General features: G+C 38.3%; 2 protein-coding genes across 2 annotated transcripts; both read right to left on the reverse strand.

Annotated features, from left to right (window-relative positions):
• Positions 1–634: 634 nt before the first annotated feature.
• Positions 635–2674, reverse strand: LOC110890255 (glutathionyl-hydroquinone reductase YqjG). The gene is made up of 3 exons (XM_022137850.2): positions 1849–2674; positions 1141–1390; positions 635–960 (listed from the first exon to the last, which is right to left on the reverse strand). Exons 1-3 carry the CDS (start codon positions 2631–2633, stop codon positions 778–780), a joined length of 1218 nt encoding a protein of 405 aa, XP_021993542.1. The 5' UTR covers positions 2634–2674; the 3' UTR covers positions 635–777.
• A 1975-nt stretch (positions 2675–4649) lies between these two features.
• Positions 4650–7313, reverse strand: LOC110890256 (glycolipid transfer protein 1). Its single transcript, XM_022137851.2, has 7 exons — positions 7159–7313; positions 5928–6062; positions 5666–5721; positions 5442–5572; positions 5234–5369; positions 5038–5169; positions 4650–4954 (listed from the first exon to the last, which is right to left on the reverse strand). The coding sequence occupies exons 2-7, from the start codon at positions 6043–6045 to the stop codon at positions 4922–4924; spliced, it is 606 nt and encodes a 201-aa protein (XP_021993543.1). The 5' UTR covers positions 6046–6062; positions 7159–7313; the 3' UTR covers positions 4650–4921.
• Positions 7314–20627: the final 13314 nt, after the last annotated feature.

Below are 20627 nucleotides of genomic sequence, written 5' to 3' on the forward strand. Positions count from 1 at the left end.
GCAAAAAAAAAAAAAAAAACCATACCTCACCAAAAAAAACCCCCCAAAAACCTAAACCCCCCCACCCCCACCCCCACCCCCAAAAACCTAAAAAAAACCTAACCCCCCCCCACCCCACCCCACCCCCAAAAACCTACCCCCCACCCCCCCCCCCCAAAAAAAACCTAAAGAAAAAATCTAAAAAAAATTAAACACACACCCCCACCCCCCTCGGCAAAAAAAAAAAAAAAAGTTTTTTTATTTATTTATTTATTTATTTTTTTAGGGTGGGTGATGTGGGGTGGGGGTGGGGGTTTAGATTTTTGGTGGTGGTGGATGTTTAAGGGTTTTTTTTTTTTGTAGTAGGGTTTTCTTGTTTAGTGGGTTTTTTTAGGTTATTGGACACTTGTCACTCTATAAATTCTTCTTACACTTCTTACAATTAGGATCCTTTGTATTTGATCCTAATCCGTAAATTGTTGTATGGTTGCTAAAAAGATTACTACTTGAATATAACAAGTAAGTTTACAAAACATATTAGTTCATTCCGTGTATTACACGGGTAACTAACCTAATGTATATAAATATAACAATTAACGAGCCAAGCTGAGCATAAGCCCAACTAAATCTTGAAAACTACTTACAAGCCAGCCCCTGCTCATAAAACAATCACATCTTTACGTTGCCTCTGTATTGTGTAAAAACACAAGTATGTTGAAATGAAGTGCTATCTATACACATACATATATTCATTAAAACTTGTCAAACATGACATACATTTAAACCTAATGTACATAACTATGAAACAAGAATTTGTTGAGAGGTTGAAAGATATTCCCTATTGTGACTCTGTAAGAGGAATTCATGGGCAGATGCAGAGGGCATAACTGGTCTAATGTTGCCTGGATTCAATGGAAACAAGAACTTGTAGTAACCGTCCATCATCGCGTCAAGATTGCATGTCTCCGCCACATGTGGAATCTGTATCAACCCAAACAAATGCACAAAAATGTTGGATTTGTGCTCGTATTCATTATATTTGACTCATAAAGTTAGGCATAAGGATCTATACGTTTTATTTAAAAAAACAGATTACTGCTGAGCTAAATATATGATTTGTGATAATATTTGACACCCTAATTATTTTTTAAAAGTGTGTACCTGATAGATATCGCACATGTAACCATGAAGATTTTGATATTCGACCACCTTCTTCTTTGTACATTTGAACATGACATTGTACACGAGATCAAACCGAATCAAAGTAGTAAATAAACATACATCTGCTAATGTAAGCTTATCTCCACATAAGTACCGTGAACCACTTAAATGATCATTGACTGTGTTTAAAGCACTAAACAGCTCGTTCACAGCGGCGTCGTATGCTTCTTGACTTTGTGCAAACCCGCACCTGCAAATGATTTGAATTCCATTCTATAAGTCTCGCTTCTGACTCGGTGAGGCATAATGCATACAGAAGGCGCACAGAAAAGCACAAGGAGGCACAACTTATTGTATGGGGAAGGTTTTGTGCATCAGGATGTTGTCCATATAGCATTTCGTGCTATACACATAGGTCATTTATATATTAAACTATTTATCGAGCTTATATATGTCTAAATTTTGGGTAACCTATGAGAAATATATGTCTAAAAATTAGATAAAGAGTGCCTCACATACTAAAGTTGTGCGCTTTTGACCTTTACGCCTCGGCTCTAGACCTATAGCCTCAGTGCACCTCGCGCTTTTGATTCTAGTTTCTCATTATCCAATATCACATGATCATTTTCAAACCACAAATCCGAACACACCTTGCCAATTCTACACTTACTATGCAAATCAAACATGATCACATTTCACCAACTTTACCTGTAAACACCATTGTTAATGCTGGGATAAATAACCCGATTCCACTCATCAATCCGATCCTTAAGCTCTGGCGGTGAAAGATCCAAATCCGGATTCCTGGCCAGCTCATTAAACCCCGAATTCAACAATTCAATAATATCATAACTCTCATTACAAACAACCTCATTCTTCTCAAAATCCCACAGCATGGGCGCCGTACAGCGCCCATCATAGCCGCCCGGCCGCCTTTTATAAACCTCCCGAAGTGTTTTCGCCCCGTTAACCTTATCCCGGGTAGGAACAAGCTTCTTATCCCCAGGCCCAGCTGGAATATTAGTAGTATCGTTGAACTCCCATGAGCCGTCTAGGCCCGGGGACGCAATGGAGACGGGGATAGCGTGTTGGAGACCCTTGAGGGCGCGGACGATGAGGGTTCGGTGGGCCCAGGGGCAGGGGAGGGCGGCGTAGAGGTGGAGGGAGGTGGGGTTAAGGTGTTGGGGGTTTGGGGTGCGGAATTGGGAAAGGGGTCGGGTGTAGGATCCGGATGGGTCGGATGGGGCGAGTTGGGACATCATTAGGTGCCAGACGGTGGACCAGGTGGTGCGGACGGTGGAGATGAGGAGTTGGGGTGGGAGAGATTTGCCCCAGATGAGTTTTGTGATGGATGTGATGAGTTGGGTTGGGGTTGGGGTTGGGGTTTGGTTGGTGGACATTTTGGGTGGGGAGTGGCGGAGTTTTTTGGGTTTGAGTTTGATGGTGGTGACGGTGGGACGGAAGGAGGTGGGGAGGTGAATGCTGGTGGCCATGTTTACTGGTTGGTTGGTTTTAGAAATCCACTTTTACGTTTGTAACAAGACCCTAAAGTGACTTCAACTTCTTTTATTAATTAAAATTTTAGAGTAAATTGTCAAAATTGTCCTGGGATTTACAGCATTCACATCTAATCCATCAAATTATACATACATTCCACAAAAAAACAACTCCTATATCAATATATTTCCACTAAAAACAAATATTTTTTCTCTCTCCTTTCAATTAAATAATATTATTATTACATTTTTCTCTAACTTCCACTCACAACCACTTTCAAAATATATTAAAAAATTATAACGGGTGAACAGTGTCCCCCAAATATACAGATGAACAGTAACATTTTATCTCTCCTCTACTCACAACCACTTTTTATACCCTTTATAATATAAAAACCCCTCCTCACATAATTTAATGGTTAGGATGTGAATGCTCTTAGACCTGTTTCCCAGTTTTAATAAAAAAATCCTCTAACTGTGTTTGTTTTTCTGTTAACTTTTAAATAAAAAAAATAAAAAAACCGAATTATAAATCCTACCCCACCCTAAAACCTATATATTTTTTTCTTATCTTTCTTATAATTTTATATATAATAATAATTATTATTGTATGAATATTTATTTAATAGATTAAATTGGTATACTTAACTGATGTAAGGGCAACCGAAACATATATTACACCGATGAATAGGCCACTATTTTGAGTTGCAGTTTATTCGCAACACGTCAAATGGGTCAAATCAAAAGATTTGCCTGAAGGGGAGCGGGTTGAAATAGTTAAGGTAGCCAAAAGCCTGGTTTTAAAAGTCGTGAGGTGCTTAGGTCCCGAAAGCCAAGCGCGAGCTTCACGTAAACAAGGCACCAGGTATTCATACATCATTTAAAAACTAGGGTAAATTGAATTTTACGTCCTTTGAGTTTAAATAAAATTGTAGACGTTGTCCTTTAACTAACAAAATTACACTGGATGTCCTTTATATTACAGTTTCTCATCACGTGGTGTCCTTTTGCCCTAACCCAGATAAATTTTGTGTTAACGTTTAACATGTGTCATTCACATGAGGGTATAATGGTCATTTTCACTTAAAATATATCTTCCTCTTGAAGTTTCACGGGTAATTTTTATATTTTTTGTTTTAGTTAATAAGTAAAAATGACCATTATGCCCTCATGTGAGTGACACGTGTTAAAAGTAAAAAAAAAAAAAAAAAAAAACTAAGTTAGGACAAAAGAACACCGCATGATGAGAAACTGTAACATAAAGGACAACTAGTGTAATTTTGTTAGTTAAAGAACATCGCATGCAATTTTGCTCAAACTTAAAAACGTAAAATGCAATTTACCCTAAAAACTAACTACACATAATACTTAATACCTTGTTAAACCACCCTGTGGAAGTGTTTTGGTCACCTCATCACGCCTCAGGCACGCTTTGTAAAAACAAGTCCCAAAGTGTGATTTTAAGCTATCAACATTCTAAATTGTTTTTTCTTTATGAAATTACATTATTCTTGTAATATATATTGCATTAACCAAGTATAAACAAATATTAGAAAAATGAATGTCTGGATCAACCCAACCTGTGTTTACCCATTTTTTTAACCAATCCAATTTAACCTTTTTAACTGTTTTCACCCGCTACCCAGCCATCTATGATCCGATCGTCCATTTTGCCAACTCTAAATTATTAGATGGTTGAATTATTCTAACCATCAGAAACCCATTTGTTTCCGATACGTTCAATGATGCAGGTGTACCAAGCCCCCTCATCCGAGCATGGAAGAATAAATTTATTGTTTACCCCACGTAAATGAGTGAAGGTAAGATACATCAAACATACCCAGCTGGGAGAATCTTGGGCCGATCCATCACATCCGACATGATCCACATGCTTCACGTCTGTCGGACCACCAATTTGTATTTCTAAAACTAGTTAATAATATAAACATGTGAATTCACAATTTTAGATTAATAACCTAATTAGCAAGGAGTAAAAGAGGCGGACCAAAAACCTGAGAGATATATTTGAGGCCTTTCACCATTCATCTTCAAAGGAGTTACAGACAGGGTCTTTTGACCCCATAAAATGTTGATAAATACAACCAAATAGACCGATACAGATTACAAAAAAAAAAAAAAAAAAAGACAGATATAGATAACATTAAAAAGAAGAAATCAAGAGAGAGAGATAATTTCGACTTCACATATATTTGTGGTTCAACCAAACAAATTATAAAAATATAGATGTTGATTATAAATATAAGAGTTAAGGTTCTTGATCATTACTATGCTTTCATATCATCCAAACCGAGGCTCGCCTGCATAATAGAATCACACAAGACGATTAATGGAACTATATCCAGAGTTGGAAAGCAGAAACTTTGTTATGAGATTATCTCACCAAGAACTTGTGATTCTCCTGAAGAAGTGGTGTAAAAGTTGCACAAAATTTTTCGATATCAGAACGAATGTCACCCTTCCCAGCCACAACATCCATGAACTTGTTCCTCTCCGGAGCAAGCTTCATTGCAACCTGTGAATCCGGTTTGGGTTATAACAAGAAAACTATTTGTTACTTTATCCATACATACGCCTACCGTGAAAGTTGAACTAGCCAACCAGCCGTGAAATTTCTTCAGTGTTTTAGTATACGCTTCGGTGCAGACTTGTGACATGGCCCAATCTTTATGCTCCATTAAATTACGGAACAATTCTACTATGAAATCCATTGCCCTGAACATATACAATTTGTGAGCATGAAGGTTTAGTTATTTATGTTATCAACTGTGAATCACGTTTCCTCACCTAGTTAGCCACAGAAGACCGTTGGTGCAACTCGATGAACCTTTAGCTGTTTTAGCTGCAACCTCCACCTTAACCATACTGTATAGGTTCTCAAATTCTGCTGGGTTGGACTGATATTTGTTCTCCAACCTCTGCACCAATTCAGAGCATAAATATAATAATAATGCAAATACAGACTGAATACTTATTCCACCATTAAGTGAAGGCAGAGAAAGAGTACTTACTGTTATATTACCACCAACGTCGGTTTTGACAAGCGCCATAGCTGCTCCAAATTTGTCTAGCAAAGCATTGAGTAAGAAAACCAGAATGTAAGCCGTTAAATGACTATCAGGCAAAGAGTCATGTATTTTGTATTATTATTATTAATAAAAACTGTTAGCGGGCTGCTTTGTAATGCTATTGCGGACATTTTATTTATTGTGGTAGCTATTCATTCAATTCACAGTCGACACACATAAGTAATGAAAGATAAGTTAATAATACCGATAACAGGTAATATCTGTTTGCAGACGTCTAAGAAAGGCTTGGTAAGCATTTCTCCTTCTTCAGACTTGACACGCTTCATTCCTTCTAAAGCAGGGGTAAACACTGTTCCTTCCATCTTGAGGGTTGAGATTACTGCAATAGTGAATTATATTAGATTTGATTTGATGCTTCAGTTGACTACTCTCTTTTATACAATTGAGACACAAAAAGCAAAAACTGATACATTTACCAACAAATCACAGTATAATTATGTCTAATACACCCACTGGACATGCCTGATTAGAGAAAATTAGTTGTCCAAGAATAATAGTCAGCCTTAATCCTTAGTAGTCGCTTTGCATGCAGCAAGGCACAAAAGAAGTGGAAAACACAGGCCGGCCTTGCATAGCTCGCCCTTTGCGCATTGCAGGGCCGGCCCTGAGAATTCGTGTACCCTGCTCGAGCTCGAAAAAATGTGCCCTTAGGCCTTAACGAAATTGGGTATTGGGCTCACTAAAGGTCTATACCTAATGCCAAAGAGGTTAATAACTAATCTAAACTATAAGAATAATTTTGTAAGGGGGCCTATGTTGGTGTTTGCATGGGTGTACCCTATTAAAAAAAATATTTTACATATACATATCAGTTTTTTTCTTAAAAAACGTGCCCCTCGAAATATCAGGCCTTGGCCGGTGGTCCTCCCCGCCCACCCCAGGGCCGGCCATGGCGCATTGAGCCTTAATCTTTAGAAATGAAGTTGACGGATGTAAAAATCATAACTAAAAGTTTTAATCATCACTAGTCCTTGTTTCATGATTAATACCAAAAAAAATACCGGTTACAGATCAGGATTTCAGCAAGTTTAGACCATCCAATTCACATTGTATGAAAACAAATTCCGAGTATCCAAGGATTAACATTTAAATCTATTTGCAGAATCCAGACCAGAGAGAGCATAGTTAGCATTCACCAAACATGATCACATAAAAGTGGTACAAATCATAATGAACTATTCGCATCAGAGGATTAAATCTATAGAACGGCATCAATCCAGATTTCTGCAGATCATAATAATCTATTCGCACGCATCAGAGATTAATTAGCATTCAGCAAACATATCCATAAGCCCTAGATTTTGATTAATCATAAAACAACATTTCAAAATTACAGAGTAGATCTGAGTACGCAACAGAAGTAGATCGTAATTTAATGGATAAGTTGAGTAGAGAGATCTGAAGTTTCGATTCACCTTTTCTCGTTGGCCTTGAATCAAGGTGGTGTGTTTTTTGTCAAGTCTGGAAGCAGTCAATTGATGGCTTCACCCAGCGCCGAGAATAAATATCACATATGAGTAGGCCGCTTAACTTATTTAAACTAGAACTAGTCTAACTTCCCGCCGCGTGTGTTACACGGATGCTCTTCTGACAATAAATTATAAACACTTAGGCCACACGGGGTGGTTCACTAGTGATGGGTTCTAGTGATGGGAGCACCCAATCAAATCATGCCATGTCAGCACCCAATATTCTAGTGATAGTGATAGAAATGTAGTGGGGGTGGTATCACTAGTGATGGGGATTCCAATGTACAAGTATTAATGCACAATGTACAAGCCATATCCTATCAAACTCAAAAGTTCAACGCGTGATACACTTGACGCGTTAATAATATAACGCGTTTTCATTTGAGTGGCGGCGGTGTAGCTTTGCAAACAACGCGTGATGGGGTGGCCGAACACGGACCACCCCGGGTCCCCTTAGAGGACCCGGGGTGGTCCGTGTTCGGCCACCCATCACGCGTGATGGGCAATTTGTACACCGCCGCCTCCATTTTTTTAACGCGTTGAAGTATCACGGCGTGGATCCGAGCACGCGTTGAACTTTGAACTTGTTTGTTGTTTTGTGAATGAGTGAATGAATGGTATCTTGTACATTGTGCATTATAACTTGTACATTGGAATCCCATCACTAGTGATTCCACCCCTCCTACATTTCTATCACTAGTGATAGAATATTGGTTGTACACATGGCATGACTTGATTGGATAGTGAGAGTGATAGATTCTATCACTAGTGAACCACCCCTAGTCCCCTTATAAGTCATAAATCTCTAATCATTTTTATAATTGAAATAAGTATTACACGGGTGGTCTCAAAGTAAATTATATTATTTAACAATGTTGATGTAAACTATTCTCATTATTATAAACTCTTGATTAACAGACCCAATAGCTTTCCGATTGAAAAAACCCATATATAAATCACAAAAACAACCATACTGAATATCGTGGAACGACCTAACGAGTCGATCAGAAGAGTGCTCAGACAGAATCAGAGGCGGAATTCATTGATTCGGTCTTCGTTTAGCTTGGATTCACTATTAATTGTCTCGTATATTGATCTCTGAACAATTTACAAGCTTGAGACACTTCGACAGCACCTCGGCGTCGGAATCAAGAACATTACAAATGAATTCGTTTGAAGAGTATTTATAGGCCGTGCTATTCCGTTTGAAAGTGGCATGACATGCTTCAAACGGAATGGCACTCTTCAAACGGACTGGCACTCCTCAAACGGACTGAGCTCAATCATGTCTAAAACCTACCCTATTTCTCGTATAATGTGCTCTGATCTATCAATTCTAGTATAAGACTCGATACAAGACAAAGTCGACAGATGTATGCACTAACAGACTCCCCCTCGAATGTTGACGAGCCTGAAGTATCGAGTCTTCTCATTCTTCGGTCTTTACCGGTCTTCGGGCTCTTTCACAATCTGAGACTCGAACGAAGATGAAATCGACAGACAACTACACCAACACTGAATCTGGTGGCAATGGCATGTTGAGGACCTGAGATGAAGGAAAAAGTCTACCATTGACCAATGATATAATTTTTTATTTTAACTAAACAAATTATTAAATGAGCTTGCTTTTATAGTTATTCCTACGAACTACAGTATTTCATCAAAAAGTATCTTTAAATAGAAACAGGTCAAATGGGTCAAAAGATGTTTAAGGTGGTATTTTGTTCAACAATAATAAATCATAAATGGCCAAAAAAAATCATAAATGACCAAAAGTTCAATCAAAAAGTAGTATTAAAGTATGAACAAATGAGCTTTTATTAAAAGCAATACATTAAATAAACAAAAGTAATATAAACAACAAAGAATGCTATAAGCATTCGTCAATGTTACATACCAAGTGAGAGAGTCTTTTGAGTTGAGTTCTCTCGTTTGGTATGTAACATTGGTATCAGAGCCAGAGCTCGGAGTGGTGGCCTGGAGAGAGCCAACCGTGACCAATGAGGCTCGAAGTGGTGGCCCATGGAGTGGTGGCCTGGAAAGAGCCAGCCGTGACCAACGAGAATGTTGGCCCTTAAGGAGGGTCGATTGTTATGAACTAATACCATTGCAAGATATGGGACTTGTCCCATATCGGTTGTATGGGCAACTGATGTGGAGTTTATATACTAAATGAGCTCTCTCACCCACTAGACTAGTCTTTTGGGTTGAGTTCTCTCGTTTGGTATGTAACATTCTGTGACTTTTTTCTATTTACACCAGTTGGAACAACTGAGTTTATCTACAAAAAACTTAAAACTTGAAAAAAGTATTGATTCAAAAAGTAGCTTACAAGTAGCTTACTTGGTGGTATATGTTAAAGAAATTTAAATCAATGTAGGATTATGTAACAATATGAGCTTCTCCAGATTAACCTGTTCTTCAAACATGTAAAAAACTAACAGTTATTTTAAAACAAACACTTAGCAAAAGAATATCCGGAAAAAAAAATCAGGGCCACTAAAGGTGTCATTAAAACTTAACATGCATAGAACTATAGGAATGAATGTAAATAGTGAACAACTAATTTATGTAGAGAAATCAATGGAAATTGTGAATACAATAGGTGTCGTACCTGTGCTAAAGTCATTGCATCAGCAAATTCAAGTGGACCTTATAAGTAGATAATGGATACAGAAGAGTCCACGCCTGTGCTAAAGTCAACGCATCAACGAATTCAAGTGGACAACAGAGAAAAACACCATTTACTATTATTTCTTGAATCGGCATTGGATTACATTAATTGTTTTAGTTATTTACTACTATTTTTTATATATTATTATACATATATATAAATTAGTATCGTTGCTAAACCAACATAGATCAGCAATGAAGGTGTATCATGTTTCTCCATAGTGAACAAAAATATGGAATCTTGATTAAAAAAAAGCAAGAAAAACAATTAAAATGAATATTTGCTGCAAATGATTTTACATACCTGCGATGACTGGCCATCACGCCTAACCGGCATATTTCGAGATTTTAACAACTTGAATGCACTTAGTTACTTTTATCCTCGACCGGCTCTTTCAAGCTGGCTCGTGGTTCTGAGTCGGTCATCTTCATGGCGGAAAAAAAAACCTGCCACAAATTAAAAAACAGTTTATAATAACATCCTACCTAAATACGACCAGCATTTAGCTATCACCGTGACTCGTCTCAGGGATGAAGCCATACAAGGGAACCGCTCCTTAGAGCAATCAATGCCACCATCATCATCCGAATCAAATACCCTGTTTCAAATGTACCCATGGTGGACGATGGGACATTTGGTTAACATGTGCCGCTTTGTAATCCAAAGCAAAGCTGTTACAAATCCTGCTGCTGCTCAACCTTCAAACTCTGCTTCATATGTCGCTTGGCATATCTAGCACCTCAACCTCATGAACTTTCTACCTTGTATATCAACTTAAGCACGCCTAGTACAAGGTGTCGAAACACCTCTCGTTACACAAAAACCCAAAATCCATATAGGATCTTTCTATCCTCATAATTAGATCCTTATGGATGATTATCGCTCAAATCGGAGCCCTTAATTGAATTATTCGTATGCCTTAGTACGTGTATTACGATTCAATAAGGATAAATCCGAATTCCTATTAAAGATCTTTCTACCTCCATAGTTAGATTCTTATGTTTAAAGTGCCAAATGAAATCCACGAATTGGATTCCTGGTGTGCTTTAAATATCCGTGCCCAAATATAACAAATTAATAATCAAGTTAATCAATTATGTGATTATGTGCTTATGTGTTTTCTTATATGTTTTGTGTTTTTATGTGATCCATCCAAATCCTCATAAAATCCTCCATATCTCATATGAGGGATTCATAGTAGGATAACTAAAGGTACTATCTTAAATCCTTAATGGACTTCAACGTTGTAGTTAAGTCCCATGGGTTATAAAGTACTATTCTATAATTGGACCCCTTGAGTGGTCTAGTTAAATAGATTGATTTGAAAATCTGGATAGGAATATCGTGTGATGATATAATTGAAAAGATCCCTTAAGTGGTCTATTTAAGGAGATCGTACGACGATCTAGTTAAGAAGATCATGTGTTGATCTAGTTAAAAGGGTCGTTCGTTGATCTAGTTAAAAAAGATCCTTTGGTGGTCTAGTCAAATCGCTTCATGTTTATTAAATTGATTCTTCCCCTACGCATTATGAAATGAACTGTGCGGACTGTGCAAGGAATTACGTAATTATGGAGGCCTACATAATTATGGAATTCAGTGCACAGAAACCACATGAAGTTTGGTCATGTGTTAAGACCTATAGTAACAAGAGTAATGATACGGGAGAAGTCTTGGACTTTGACCGATGTCATTTTATCTTACACTCCCCAATTCTGATTTCAAGCACACACAAGTTTCCTATGATAATTCTTCATAAGAAACGTTCTCATGTCCATAGTTTGGAACTCCATGTTTTGCTACTACAAGGACTTCACTTTGAGGGTTGACAATTTCGCTAAAAAAATCCTAACATGGCCCAGAGTTTTACTTAGGGTTTAGTGGATTTATTTGAAAGCGAAACCGTCACAGCTGTCTTCAAAAGTTTCCTCTAAAATTAAATTTCGGGACTAAATTTCCTAAAGTAGGGGAGACTGTGACACCTGTTGTTGGACCGTTGTTTTGACCCGAAAAGTCAGTCAAGGTAGTTCATCTTCGTATATAAAGGCGGAATCAGTATATATGAAGTTACACAGCTTGTCCTATCAATTCCACTGCTTTTTATTGCTTTCTGAGACAATTTTGACAGAGTTCCGTTCCAAAAGTACATACACGACTAAGATCCGCTCAAATGAACAGGTTATATATAGACATGACTGGTTCGCTCATATGACTGCCATATGAGCGGACCTGTTACCATGACACATAAGCGAACCATCCTGTTGACCTATAAGGGAATCTAACTAAGACCCCTATGAGCGAACTTACTAATAAATGTACATAAAAGCGAACCTAATACATAACATACTAAATTTGACAATCTAGACCCTCTGTTGACCTATCTTGACCTAAGACTTCACATAGACGTAGTCAACAGACATCCTATGCATTAACAGACTCCCCCTTGGATGTTGACGTAGTCTTTAGTAGTCTTCAGCTCCTGAGTCTTCGGTCTTGGTCTTTTCTCTAACTCTGTCTTCTCCTCGTAAGCATTCTTCACAGGTTTCAGAATTAACACCTGACTCTAACTTCCATCTTCCCTTTAGCAGTTGATCCAGACTCCCCCTTTCACCGACTCCCCCTCTCAGTATGCTGGGATCTGAAATATCTGGTTCAAGCTTTGACACTTTGCCTCCGTTGGGAATAATGAAGTCTCCAAACCTGTTACTCAACCAATAACATTAGAATTTATCTTTTCTAACAATAAAACACAAATTCAATCAGTTATAGACATCCACTCAAGTATTCAAGTTCAAGTTAATGACCTGATCACTTGATTAATCTACCAAGTTCAATTTAATGACCCTGGTTGATCTTTTGATGAATCAAACTGATTTAGTAAAATCATTTTCAACTTTTTCTGAAAATAACAAGTATCAAGTTAATTAACTTGTTTGTGACTTAGAAAACAATCAAACTTCCAACAAAATATGCTCTCCTCATTCTTCAGCTCAGAATCTCCTGCATCTGCTTCATCTTTCTAGAATCCGACAATCAACTTTCCACTCTGGTTTGTCTATGTGACACCTGTGTCACTTCAACCATCAAACAAACGCCAAACCAATGAAATATTGTATTTCATACTTTGGACTTGTATAAATATGTGTATCGTTTGCACATATCAACTCTTGTTCGATTTCAAGCTCTACATCGCTTTCTGGGGAATTATACGCAAACTGGTGCGTAAACGTACTCAGTTTAATGCGAAAAATACTCCGGAACAGCAACATATACTCAAAATACCTTAAATAACCTTTACATAAATTAGAAATAAGTTTTGAAGGCTTTGGTATGGCAAAAACAAGTTAATTCACTTACAGGGACTAAACTTGACAAACTGCGAAAGTATACCAATTTGAACTGTAACAAACATTCCGGAACATGTCCATAAGTTAAACATACCATAAATATCCTTTACATAGCTTAGAAATAGGCTTTGAGGGGTTTGGTATGCTAAAACAAACTTTTCGATCATTCAGGGACTAAAAGTGTTAAAAAGTGCATAAGTTTGCACTTTCGCGCATAACTTACGTTCTGAATACATCCGGACGTCCAAAAATTTATGTAAGCATCCTTATATTATGCCTTAGTGTTTGGCATGAGAAAAATCCATTCGTCACGCATTTTGGATCGTCTTTCGCGCTTATGCACATTCCGTCGTAATTAACCGAACATCGCGACCGTACGGCCAAACAAACCGACATCCGAGATATTTTTGAGCACATTTTAAGTTCCCTATACTTTAACTTCATTTTAGAGCTTTGAAATGGGGTTAACAGGGCTTAAACGTGTCAAAAATGCATCAAATACCATGTTTAGGGGCTGCAGGGACCAAAACTGTAAATCTGCCAAAGTGAGGGCTTACGGACCGTAAGCCATAAGACATACGTTCCGTAAGGAGTCCCCAGTACAGCAGATTCATTGAATCCACTTGCAGTTGGCCTTTCGTTCGTTCAAGGGGCAATGCCCTTTCACCCAATCAAGAGCCAAGGGCCATTTTCAGTAACCACAACATTTTGACAAGTGGACGCTTAGGATCGAGGCACGAAAACCAAGAAACGATCCTAACGGCTTTGCCTTTCCTATAAATACCCCCCCTTGTTGCTAAAAACTCACACAATCTGATCAAAATGCTCTAAGTTGATGCCATTGCTTCATACCTGAGCTCTTTGATCTAGATTAGCATTCGGGGACCCTCCGTAAGTCTTCTTTCGTTCTTTTATTCGCTTTTCGAGTCTGAAAGTCAACGTTTTGTTGACTTCTGCATTGACCAGCCTATGGTCAACCCGAAGTTCATGGAACTTCATAACGTGAGCATGATCACGATGGTTATAGTCCGTAGTGACTATACCTACTGATTACCACGTTATCTAGGCTCAGTGACGAGTCGTAGTTTCGGCCAAAATGTGCATTCTTGCATATTTTGTAACCAAACTACTCGTGAGCATCAAATCCGTTTGCTTTGATGCCAAACCTGTTTTCTAAACTTAGTTAAGCATGTTCTAACATGCTTAGCTCGTCACTTTTAGTATAGTGCGTATATAGGGTCGTAAGGTAAGCGATCTAAACCATCGCTTATACTTTCGAACCCGACCCATTTGGTCGATCATTAGGATCCGACCAAACACATTAGGTGACCATAGCTATAACCTCCCGAGGTTATGCCTTGTGGTCACGATGTTAGGCGTTCCAGACGCGTTCTACGCGAACGACGCGTAAGGTAGCATAAGCTACCTAAACGGGTCGTAATGGGTCGCAAGCACTTAGGTTAGGTTTCATTTTAGTATGTAGGCTTTGTTAAACCATATTACACGAGTCTCCATACTCGTTTGGTTTACGAACCCGCATACTATCCGATCCTCCGATTTAGGTCCGGTATATTAACATAGCTACCTATTAGGTGCCGTTTGATATTCCGTGATCTCTAGCATTGTTTGGTTATCATACAAGAACTTCTAAGAAATCTCAGGTGAGTACATAGTTTCCCTCTTTTACTGTTTTCAACTGTTTTGGGGTGAAGCATGTGTACCTATCTGTTATTTTCATGATTTCAAAGTATAATTGATTATACATGTTAGTATTTATCTTTTGACAAACTAAATGACTATCTATGGTTTAAACACTGATTTCTCAAAAATTACAAAAGTAATTGTTGGAATAGTACTTATTTTGTTCACCAGACCGATTGGTAGTATGATATAGCGCTATAGGACTAGACACCCCATTCCTGTTGTCATGGAATGTCTGAAACCAATTTGTTTCTCCATCCAAATAGGGATTTCCTTTGTGGTATCATTATAGTCTCAAAGGTGTAGTTTGATGCACTAGGTCTGAATGAATTCTTAAATCGCACCTTTAAAGTATATTTTGATATACTCCCAAAAAGTATAGTTTGATATACTCTCATGTGTGGTATTGTACAGAACCAACCTATGCATTTTCTCAACAAACCAAAACATATTTTTAATATGTTATTTACAAATTCAAATTATACTGTTAATGTGCTACTATAAGGTTATTCGTTTAACCTTACATTATTTTACAAAGCATAACTTTTGATTTATTCAAACACCTTGTTTTGTACAATTTTTACTTGTGGTTTAAGAAATCTCATTTCACTTACCATACATAACTTTTGTTTATACATTACATGGTTTACATTTAACTTGAGTTATACAATAACCTTGGACTATTGGTTTAAACATGAACATTTTATATTGGTGGTTTGGTTTGCGTAAGTGACTTAAGTAACGAGGCGGGTGTAATATGATACAAGCATGGTGAATACGCCGCTGGTACTTCCTATATATAAGTGTTTGTATGGTATCACATATCGTAGCGTTATTTGAATCATTTCAATTTAGGTCATATAACATTTTATACAAATAACACACTTTTCACAAGACAATGATTTACAAACGACTTATCTTATACAAACTCATTTTACATGGTTATCCATTTAACCACACAGTGTTCTCTTATTTTTACATATCATCTGATTTTACCATTTTTTTTAAATGATTTACAAGACAAAGCAAATTACAAGGTTCATGACTGACTGTTATTAAACGTTTTCTTTAAACTCAAGTCATGAATCCCATTTTCACAAAACCTATGTATCTCACAGGCATTTTTATGCTGACGTACCTATTTTTACACATGTTTCAGGTGCCGTCTTGAGATGATTGTTGATATATGCTACATTTAGGATGGACTCGTGCCTTAGCAACTTTAAAACTTGGAAGATCATAGTTGTACTTATTTGATTGTATTAGAACAATGAGTCCATTTAATCAATAAAACAATATTTCAATTTCCATGTGTTATGAAACAATGATTCTGTTACAACACTCCCCGACGTTTCCGCCACGTTTTGTTGTTCCACGTGGTCGGGGTGTGACAGAAAAGTTGGTATCAGAGCTCATGGTTATAGGGAATTAGGTTACTAGCAATGCTTTGACCTAGTCTATAACCTTCCTAGGACCCTAACGCGAGTTTACTTGCGTTTAGTCATAAAACAATACTGTCACCTATCCTTAGGCGACGACCCCAACAAGAACATAAATTTCAAAACCGCTTTGAAAACTAATCATCTGTTCTAGGATGATTGATTACTAGGTTTTGAACCCTCTGTTATAAGGTTTTGAACCCTTTTGAATTTTCAAAATCCCGTCAAAGTTGGTCTAAATAATGTGAACACATGCAAACTGGAAGGGTGGGTGCCTGTACCCTGAGTTTTCTGTCTAAGGCTAGAGTGTTCGTACAAATCCTCATGATCGGACCAGTCACTCTTACCTGGGAACTCTTGGGGTGAGTGTCCACTTATAGGCGAGCATGTCTTCGCGATACATTATTTTTGACCTATTTGCTTTGATTAATCACCCAGGTCGTTTGTTGCTTTGTAGTAACAAACAAATGACCATTATCCTTGCTTTCATCAGATTTGTTTCATCTCATTCTTTTCGTCTAATTCTCTCACTCGTTTCCTCTCATGTTTCCTCTTTTAGAATGCCTCCACGACGCGACAATCAGATGGCGAATGCCGAACTGGCGGAAATTATCGTGCAGCAAATGGCTGCTGCCTTCCCAAATCTTTATGCTCAAATAACTCAAGCCATCAACAACAACAATGCGCCATGCAATTTCAAGATTTTTAACTCGGCTAAACCACTCAAGTTTAGTGGTTCTGAGGGAGCAACTGGGCTTCTTCAATGGTTCGAGAGCATTGAGAATACTTTCCGTCACGTTCAGTGTCCTGAAAATCGCAAGGTCGAGTTTTCTTCGAGTGTGTTTCAGAAGAGGGCTCTTACGTGGTGGAACGGGGTTATGAGAGACCGCGGTGCTGAGGTTGCATTAGCACAGACTTGGGCCGAGCTTAGGGCTCTTATGATGAAGGAATTCTGTCCTCGTCATGAGCTTAGGGCTCTAGAAAGGGAATTTGATGATTTAAAGCAAGACAGTGGGGAACATCGAGCCTATACTGACCGCTATGAGGAATTGAGCTTGTTATGCCCTACTATGGTTACGCCTCTAGATAAGGCAATTGAGAAATACATTGACGGGCTTCCTGACGTAGTTCAGGATATCGTTACTGGCAGCAACCCTACTACTGTCAGACAAGCCATTGAATTGGCTGCCACTCTGACTGAATCCCATATCAGGAAGCGCAAGCTGTTTCGGAAGGGCGACTTAAGACCATCTGACAAGACTGCTCATGTGGAACCAAAGGAAGAAAATGCTGAGGTGTCCAAGAAGAAGAAGCGCAAAGCCTCTCAAAGCTACGCTGTAACTGCTCAAGACAAACAAGTTGCACCGAACCAGCCAGCACAACCTCGTAAAAGACAAAACTATGTTGGTACCGCACCTTTGTGCAACAAATGCAACCGTCATCATCTAGAGCAAGAGCAGTGTCACAAATGTACCCACTGTGGGCGGTTGGGACATTTGATCAATGTTTGTCGTTATGCAAATCAAGCTGCTGCAAACCCTGCTGCTGTTCAAGCACGGTTCCCTCCAGGGTCATGTTATAACTGTGGTGACCTTACCCACTACAGGAACAATTGCCCAAGGCTTGTTAACATACCTCCAGCGCGTGGACGAGTGTTCAACATCAATGAGGCAAATATGAACAATGATGCAGCAGTGAACAATTAGTGTTTTGTGTTTCCTTGGTTGTTATCTTTTGACACTTCAAGACAATTCCGTTGTTACATAAATAAAGATTTGTTGTTTTTATTTCTGCAAAATTTATGCGTTTGTATGAATGCTTGATGAAACCTTATGATGTCAACCCAAAGACAAACTACTCGTATGGTTCTATCATATTATGATCACTTGTGATCTCCCCAAGAACCTTAAACTCTCGTTTCTTTTAAGAAACAAAGTCAAACTCTTATTGAGAATCCCTCTATCTTTATAGACAGATCCTTAAAAATCATTAAAGTACCAAATGAAATCCATGGATTGGATTCCTAGTGTGCTTTGAATATTGTAGGATCAGTTTTGACCTCTCGAATGAGTCAATCAGAGCTAGTGCTTACTGAAAATGTGGCGGAAACACATTTTCAGCATGATACAAAGAAAAACGTAACAAAAAGGAGTAGAAACAGAAGATTCACACTTAAAATACTTTTTCTTCACTTGATAACGCTTGTCGTACGGACAGCAGTTCGACGTTGAGTTCACGAAGACGTTACAAATGAAGATTACTATGGGGGTATATATAGGGATCCTGGTCCGCTCATGTGACATGTCCACAAGAGCGGTCCAGACTACTAAGCTGGTTCGCTTTTGTGGACACATGCCACAAAAGCGGACCTACAACATTAAAGTCATAAATTTACACTTTTACCCCCTGTACTAATACAAAATAACCTATCTGGACCCTATACATTAAACTAGCATTACAAAGACGCAGGCTTTAGACATTGTGCATCAACAAACTCCCCCTTGGATGAAGCCGCAGTCTTTGTCTTGAATGTAGGTCTTCAGATCGCTTTGAATTTCTCTTCCTTTGGTTTTGGCTTTCTGCTCAGAGCAACCCTAATCTTCTCATTCTCTTTCTTCCTAGCTTTCTCTTCCTTTTCTTGTTCCTTCATAAACTTTCCTCTATTTTCTTCCATTTTTTGATTCTCACGTTCACGTTCACGCTTTGATTTCTTCCTCATCTTCTCTTCTAAAGACCACCACGAGGATTTCCACTTGTTTTCAGAGTTGATTCCTTTCTGAATACACAGTGATACAACACGTTGAAACTGAAGAGCTTGCTCTTTATCTGCTGGAGAGTAGTGAATCTTGTGAATGAATAGACATTCAATGTCTTTCGCTGAACAATTAACTAACCACATCGGGTCGTAAACATGAATATCCCTCAGCTCTCCACCAGCTCTGTATGTGATTATTGCTTCAGTTGTTCTGCAGCTGTAAACCCAGTCAATAAAGCCTTTATAAAAATCCTGTTCCATTTCTGGCATCGAAATTGTCTTCATTGTACGTGGAGGTTTCACATTCAGAATAACTTCTACAGCTCCAGTTTCCGGATCAATTCTCTGAACACGTCTTGGACGATGAGGCTTCCACTTTCGAAACGACTTTAATTGTTCATACTTGATGTAGCCCCACATTGCGGTATCATTCTGTCTCACCTTGTACTCCAAGACCCTCACTTTTGCTAATTCATCAACGTCCCACCACGGTAATGACATTATATCATATAAACGTGCAAAATACTGGACGCCATATTCTCTTCTAATAGCATAAGCGTTGACCTGTGGAAGAAAACCCCAACTAATAATATCGCCAAGCGAAACATTTCTATCACGTTGGAAGAACTTCAGTGGCCTCTTGAATTTTCTTTCATGAGAATCTCTAAACCATTTAGAACGATCAATTTCTTCAGCTTTCGATTGATCTTCTTTATCAGCATTAGATTGATCTTTCTGCTCAGCTTCTTTCCTCAAACATTCAAACACATTATCATTCACTGCTTCAGTCACTTTCTGACGTAATTCATCTCTATTTTCAGCAGCAAAGAACTCCATTAACGTTGGAAGTTTAGAAGTATCTTCAGAAACCTCTTCATTATCCGAACACTCTTCAACCTCAACTCTATCGTAGATATCAGCATCTTCAACATAATCATACTTATAATCTTGCTGTTTATTGATATCAAACGATTCCAGATCTGCTTCAAGATCAATTGGAATCTCGGGATTTACATCTTTTAACATCTCCCTATACACATCTAAACATAAGAACAAAGGTTCATGATGTTCTACAATCTGAGTCTTACTCGACTCCCCCTTTCTCTCAGCTTCACCACTTTCTTCGTTGACTGTATCGTTTAGCAGATCTTCAACGACTTTTTCATTTGAAGCTTCAGTTACTCTAACACCTGAACCTCCTGCAGCGTCATCATCATCATCATCACCTTTAGAACTGTGACTGCTCGCAGAATAAACAAACTCATCCTCATCATCATCTTCATCATCCTCTTCATCTTCGCCACCAATTAACTTAGGCGTTGGTGATTCTTCTTCGACTATACCCGGAACTGCAAATATAGGCTCAGGATTATCTATCACCATTGAAGGTACAATAGACATTACAGAACTTCCTTCCACCCCTTTACCCTTATCTTTCATCTGCCTTTCTAATTCTGCTTTACGTTCAGCACGAAGATCTTCTAACTTCAACTCTTCAT

The sequence above is a fragment of the Helianthus annuus genome, chromosome 11 (assembly GCF_002127325.2).
Source record: "Helianthus annuus cultivar XRQ/B chromosome 11, HanXRQr2.0-SUNRISE, whole genome shotgun sequence".
In the NCBI taxonomy this organism is placed as follows: Eukaryota; Viridiplantae; Streptophyta; class Magnoliopsida; order Asterales; family Asteraceae; genus Helianthus; species Helianthus annuus.

Bases quoted from the DNA above. Each gene is read 5' to 3' on its own strand.
- LOC110890255 (XM_022137850.2), bottom strand. From the start codon at position 2,633: ATGGCCACCAGCATTCACCTCCCCACCTCCTTCCGTCCCACCGTCACC. The intron at 1,391-1,848 runs GTAAAGTTGGTG...AATCATTTGCAG, and splicing joins ATTAACAATGGTGTTTACAG to GTGCGGGTTTGCACAAAGTC. The intron at 961-1,140 runs GTACACACTTTT...GGGTTGATACAG, and splicing joins ACATGTGCGATATCTATCAG to ATTCCACATGTGGCGGAGAC.
- LOC110890256 (XM_022137851.2), bottom strand. From the start codon at position 6,045: ATGGAAGGAACAGTGTTTACCCCTGCTTTAGAAGGAATGAAGCGTGTC. The intron at 5,573-5,665 runs GTAAGTACTCTT...GAATTGGTGCAG, and splicing joins ACGTTGGTGGTAATATAACA to AGGTTGGAGAACAAATATCA. The intron at 5,170-5,233 runs GTAGGCGTATGT...CCGGATTCACAG, and splicing joins TGGCTAGTTCAACTTTCACG to GTTGCAATGAAGCTTGCTCC.